Source organism: Tupaia chinensis, unplaced genomic scaffold (genome assembly GCF_000334495.1).
Source record: "Tupaia chinensis unplaced genomic scaffold, TupChi_1.0 Scaffold000201_1, whole genome shotgun sequence".
Lineage (NCBI taxonomy): Eukaryota > Metazoa > Chordata > Mammalia > Scandentia > Tupaiidae > Tupaia > Tupaia belangeri.
In genome coordinates this window covers 739,804-745,309 of record NW_006159676.1, presented here as the reverse complement: position 1 = coordinate 745,309, position 5,506 = coordinate 739,804, and the positions used below count along the sequence as shown (strand labels likewise).

Below are 5,506 nucleotides of genomic sequence, written 5' to 3'. Positions count from 1 at the left end.
TGGTGTGGCCATCCCCCCTGGGGGGTGATTTCTCGCTTTCTGTCTCTCTGTCTCTCTCTCTGTCTTTCTGGCGAGTACACATGTCCTATAGCAAAAACATCTCAAAAAAAAAAAAAAATCTCAGCCACTGGGGCTGATTTCTCACTTTGCCTCTCTGTCTCTCTCCCACCCACAAGTGCACAGGAAAAAAACAAACAAAAAAAAAACCTTGCAGTGAATGAGCGAGGTAGCTACCCTCTAGCTTAGCACTCCCCCCCTCACTTCTCTCCTGTCACACGGAGCCTCGCAAAAGCACGTCTTCTATTCTGTAGCCCATCAGGCACTGCCCAGGGACAATCGCTGACTGCTCTCACGAGCAAAACCCTCCGCTAGTGACCCCCTCAGGACCTGGGGGGGGGCACTTACTCGCCAGGATGTGGGGGGTGAGGGCTGGCCACCTGATTCTGCTTGGCTTTCTGCTCCATTTTGGCTTCGATTTCCCGTTTCTTCTGAGCGATGAGCTCTTCCTGGTGAAGGATGTTCATGTTCATTTTTCCAGACTTTGGGGTAGCAACCCCAAACCACCGGTTAGCTTTTCCTGCAGAGGGAAAAGCAGCACATCAGTCGTCATCTTGGCTGCGACCTGCAGGTGGTGCAGTGGTAAAATGCAGTGCTCTGGGGACAAGCAGCTGGCATAATGGCTATGTCGCTGGACTCCCACGTAGCTGACTATGGTTCAAGTCCCGGACCCGGTGGCTTAAACTCACGCCATGCACGTGTGCGCCCAAGATCCCGAGAGGAGAATGGAGAAGGGATTGCAGCGTGGCCATCCCCCCAGGGGGTGATTTCTCGCTTTCTGTCTCTGTCTGTCTGTCTGGTGAGCGCACGCGCCCTATAGCAAAAACCTCTCCAAAAAAATAATAATGATAAATAAAATTTTTTAATTATTTTAAAAAGCTGGGACTAGTAGTTAGCATAATGGCTATGTCACTGGACTCCCATGTAGTCGACCATAGTTCGTGTCCTGGACCCGGTGGCTTAAAACTCATGCCAGGCATGTGTGTGCGTGCCCAAGATCCCGAGAGGAGAATGGAGGAGAAGGAATTGCAGTGTGGTCATCCCCCCGGGGGGTGATTTCTCGTTTTCTGTCTCTCTGTCTCTGTCTTTCTGGTGAGCCCACACGCCCTGTAGTGAATAAACGTCTCCAAAACAAAACAAAACAAAACACAGTGTTCTGTGAGGCTGAGCCATGTGTGAAGGTTCTGGGTTCTTCTAAGCTTGTTGTGTACACATATACCCATGGTATGGGGCTGGCTTGGGGTGGATCACGGTGTCAAGACACTGTTGGGGGTATGAGTCTTCCTCAATCAATGAAATAAATGCATAAACTTTATTTTTAAAAGTCACTGGGGAAGGAACCAGCAGTTAGTGTAATGGCTATGTCGCTGGACTCCCACGTAGTCGACCACGGTTCGAGTCCCGGACCCGGTGGCTTAAACTCACGCTGGGCACGTGCACTTGCATGCTTAAGATCCTGAGAGGAGAATGGAGGAGAAGGGATTGCGGCATGTAATAATAATAATAATAAATCACTGGGGGTGGCTCTGTGGTCTTGTGGTTAAGGCAGCCAGATCTCACGTGGCAACCACATAGTCCCAGACTTAGACTTGAGATGCATGCTGGGCACATGGGTACATGCCCCAAATCCTGACAGAGTGCAGAGATAGATGAGAAGGGATTGTAGTGTGGTCATTCTCTGTAAGGATGCTTTCTCCTTGTACTCTCTTTCTGGTGAGTGTACACATATCTTCTTTTTGTTTTTTTGTTTTTTGGAGAGGTTTTGGCTACAGAGTGTGTGTGTTCGCCAGACAGAAAAAGAGAGACAGAAAGCAAGAAATCACCCCCCCGGTGGGGATGGCCATTCTCCTCTGAGGATTTTGGGCACACATGCATATGCGCCCGGCATGAGTTTAAGCCACCGGGTCCGGGACTCAAACTGTGGTCAACTACATGGGAGTCCATTACGCAACCTGCTAGTCCCCCCACATGTGTCTTTTTTATTTTTTTATTTTTGGAGAGGTTTGTGCTATAGGGTGCATGCATTCCCCAGACACACAGAGAGAGACAGAGAGACAGAAAGTGAGAAATCACCCCCCAGTCTGGATGGCCACACCACAATCCCTTCTCCTCCATGCTCCTCTCAGGATCTTGGGCACCCACGCACACACGCCCGGCATGAGTTTTAGCCACCGGGCCTGGGACTCAAACTGTGATTGACTACATGAGAGTCCAACAACATAGCCATTATGCTAACTGCCGGTCCCAGTAACTGTAAATCTTTATGAGAACTTTGCTGACAACCAGAAAACAATGAGAAAGATTAACAGTAACAAGGAGTACCTAAAGGAGGAAACTTGAGAAAGTTCACGGGACACTGAAATTAAAGTGAAAGCTTATTTGGATGCTAAAAGGCTTGAACTCCATTCATAGATTTTTCTTTTATTTTGGTACAGGGTGCAAAGGCGCTCAGCGCTCACCGAGGAAGGGGAGAGAGAGAGAGAAAGCATACCCCCAGAGTGGATGGCATGTCACAACCCTTCTCCTCCATTTCTCCTTTTGGGATTTATGCACACATGCACCTGGTATGTGTTTCAAGCCATCAAGTCCAGGGCTCGAACTGTGTGCAGTTGGCTATGTGGGATCCAGCCACTTTAATCATCACACCACCACCTGGCCCAGTTTTTTCTTTTCTTTTTTAAGAAAGGTTTTTGCAGGACCAGCAGCTAGCCTAATGGCTATGTCGCTGGACTCCCATGTAGTTGACCTCGGTTGGAGTCCTCGACCCGGTGGCTTAAACTCACGCCGGGCGTGTGTGCATACGTGCCGCAAGATCCTGAGAGGAGAATGGAGGAGAAGGGATTGCGCCCTGGCCATCCCCCTGGGGGGGAGGGGGTGATTTCTCATTTTCTCTCTCTCTCTCTCTCTCTGTCTTTCTGGTTAGCACACGTGCCCTATAGCAAAAAAAGGCCTCTCCAAAAAATAAAAGAGAGAGAGAAAGGTTTTTGCTATAGGACATGTATGCTCACCAGAAAAATAGAGAGAAACAGATTGACAGAAAGCCAGAAATCAGCCCCCGAGGGGATGGCCATGCCACAAACCCTTCTCCATTCTCCTCTTGGGATCTTGAATGCTTACATACATGCACCCAGCGTGAGTTTAAGCCACCGGGTCCAGGACTCAAACCGCGGTCAACTACATGGGTGTCCAGCTACATAACCACTGCGCCATTTCCTAGTCCAATTTTTTAATAATCATCTTCCACGAACTCTTTTAAAAAGCTTGTGTATTTATTTCTCCCACAAAGAAGAGAAACAGAGAAAAGCAAAGCAACAGCATCCCCGACAGGGTCTTGAGAATATGATCTATCCCCAGCTCCTGTGAGTCCCACATCATGGTCATGCCCATGCCTACACTATTCAGGGAGAACTCCAGATGCGAACCTAGAATCTTCCCATGTGGGTCAGTGTCACAGAATATCGCATTTTACTGCTGCACCACCATCCAGCCCCTTCCTGAACGTGTTAGACATCCATAGCACAGGTAGGTTAGCCAGAACATAACCATTAGAAAAGAGGACATTTATGGGACCAGCAGTTAGCGTAATGGTTATGTCGCTGGACTCCCACATAGTCGACCGCGGTTCAAGTCCTGGACCCGGTGGCTTAAACTCACACCGGGCGCGTGTGCGTGTGTGCCCAAGATCCCGAGAGGAGAATGGAGGAGAAGGGATTGCGGCGTGACCATCCCCCCTGGGGGGTGATTTTTCACTTTCTGTCTCTCTGTCTCTGTCTGGCGAGTGCACGCGCCCTATAGCAAAAAAAAAAAAAACCTCTCCAAAAAAAGAAAAAAAAAAAAAGAAAAGAGGACATTTAGCAACCAGCAGACGGTTTAATGGCTACATCGCTGGACTCCCAAGTAGTCGACTGCAGTTTGAGTTCCGGCAGGTGCATGCATCCAATAGCAAACACCTCTTTAAAAAAAAAAAAAAATCCAAACACTTGAAAGTCCATTTTTAAAGCACTACCAAAGATAACTCCCTTCTCCATTTCTGCTTCATCTTTTGACATTCTTCAAAACGACAAACCCAGGCCACCCCAGGGCCTTTGCATATGCTGTCCACGCCCCCTACGCCCCACGTGGCATCATCACCACTCGCTCTTTGTAAATATTTGCTGGATGGCACACTGCCCGACACCCCAGTAGAAAGTAACCTTCGGGGACGCAAAGCGCTGTTCTGGTCACCGCTGCAGCCCCAGCACCTTGCACAGTGCCCGGCTTACAGGGAACACACCCCCAGTAGCTGCTCAATGGATGAATGCATCCTATTATGAGAGAGTAGTCAGGGCAAAGGTGGTGAGAAAGTGGGGTTCTGAAGACGCGGGAAAGTGTGCAAAAGGCATCCCCGGGGCAGTTTCGGGAAAGCAGCCTTTCCAGAAAGCGGGGACACAGGACGGATGGCAGCTGCTACGGAGAGGCGAGGGGCACAGGGTTGCCCAACGTGGCTGCTGTTTCGGGGAGCAGCCTCATGGCAGCCCTGAAAGAGGTTAGGTCGGGGAAAGCAGGTGCAAGGGCCGAGCTGGGTGGCGGCCTTTAAGAACGGAAAAAGAGGCGTCCTGAGCACACCAGGCGGGGGCGGGGGACAACTGGGTCTGGGGTCTCCGGAGATGAGGGAGGTGCTGAAGCCGTGGCTTTGGGCTGCCCAGAAGCCGAGGCGAGGGGTTCACGGGTCGGAGCTGGACCAACGGGAAGGAGAACCGGCTACACAGAGTCCGGAGGACCCAGGCGGGCGCTTGAAGGGAGGCGGGGGCTGTTACCTGCAACATCCCGGTTGTCCATCTTGAGACTCATCCAATCCCACAATGCTCCGGCGCCACCTGAGGAGACCTGATATAGTGCGCATGGCCTGATGGGAGATGTAGTCCGCGCTTGTAATCACGCCCTGCCGCGGCGTGGACACCTCGGATCGTCCTTCCAAAAAACGCAAGCTTCCGTGTCGCGACGATATCTAAACCTCGGTCCGGGTTAACCCGAGGGCGACGTCTTCTCTCACACGTTCCTGGAGCCTCGGCTCTCCCCCAACGCGAACTCCATGTTCCATGGTGCTTTGTGCGGTCACTCTCGCGAGAGGCGTGAGGCGCGCCTGGCCCCGCCCCCTTTCGCCTGCTTCCGCCTCCCTGTGGCGGCGGCTTGTTGTTGTGGAGGCCAAAATGGCGGCTCAGGCGGCGGCGGCGGCTCAGGCGGCGTTCCGGACTTCCAGTCCGCCCAAGATTCGCCTGTGCGTGCACTGCCTCCAGGCCGTGTTCCCCTTCAAGCCGCCGCAGCGCATCGAGGCCCGGACGCACCTGCAGCTCGGCTCGGTGCTTTATCACCACACCAAGAACAGCGAGCAGGCGCGCAGCCACCTGGAGAAGGCGGTGAGCGCGGGCCGGGCGCTGAGGGACGAGGCGCGGGCTGCGGGCCGGCCGGG

General features: G+C 52.3%; 2 protein-coding genes across 4 annotated transcripts in view; one reads left to right on the top strand and one right to left on the bottom strand.

The window, feature by feature from the left end:
- Nucleotides 1-5,154, bottom strand: part of SUGP1 (SURP and G-patch domain containing 1) — a 58,917-nt gene extending 53,763 nt beyond the window's left edge. The window contains exons 1-2 of the mRNA XM_006147093.2: nucleotides 4,854-5,154; nucleotides 406-577 (exon numbers count right to left, since the gene is read on the bottom strand). Coding sequence (XP_006147155.1) covers nucleotides 406-577; nucleotides 4,854-4,887 — 206 coding nt within the window. The 5' untranslated portion in view covers nucleotides 4,888-5,154. The remainder of the gene's footprint in view (nucleotides 1-405; nucleotides 578-4,853) is intronic.
- Nucleotides 5,155-5,282: 128 nt separating this feature from the next.
- The window catches only part of MAU2 (MAU2 sister chromatid cohesion factor), a gene marked incomplete at its 5' end in the record, with an annotated part of 55,291 nt that continues 55,067 nt past the window's right edge, over nucleotides 5,283-5,506 (top strand). For all 3 annotated transcript variants that reach the window (XM_006147153.2, XM_014587308.2, XM_014587307.2), the window contains 1 exon segment: nucleotides 5,283-5,453. In XM_006147153.2, coding sequence (XP_006147215.2) covers nucleotides 5,283-5,453 — 171 coding nt within the window.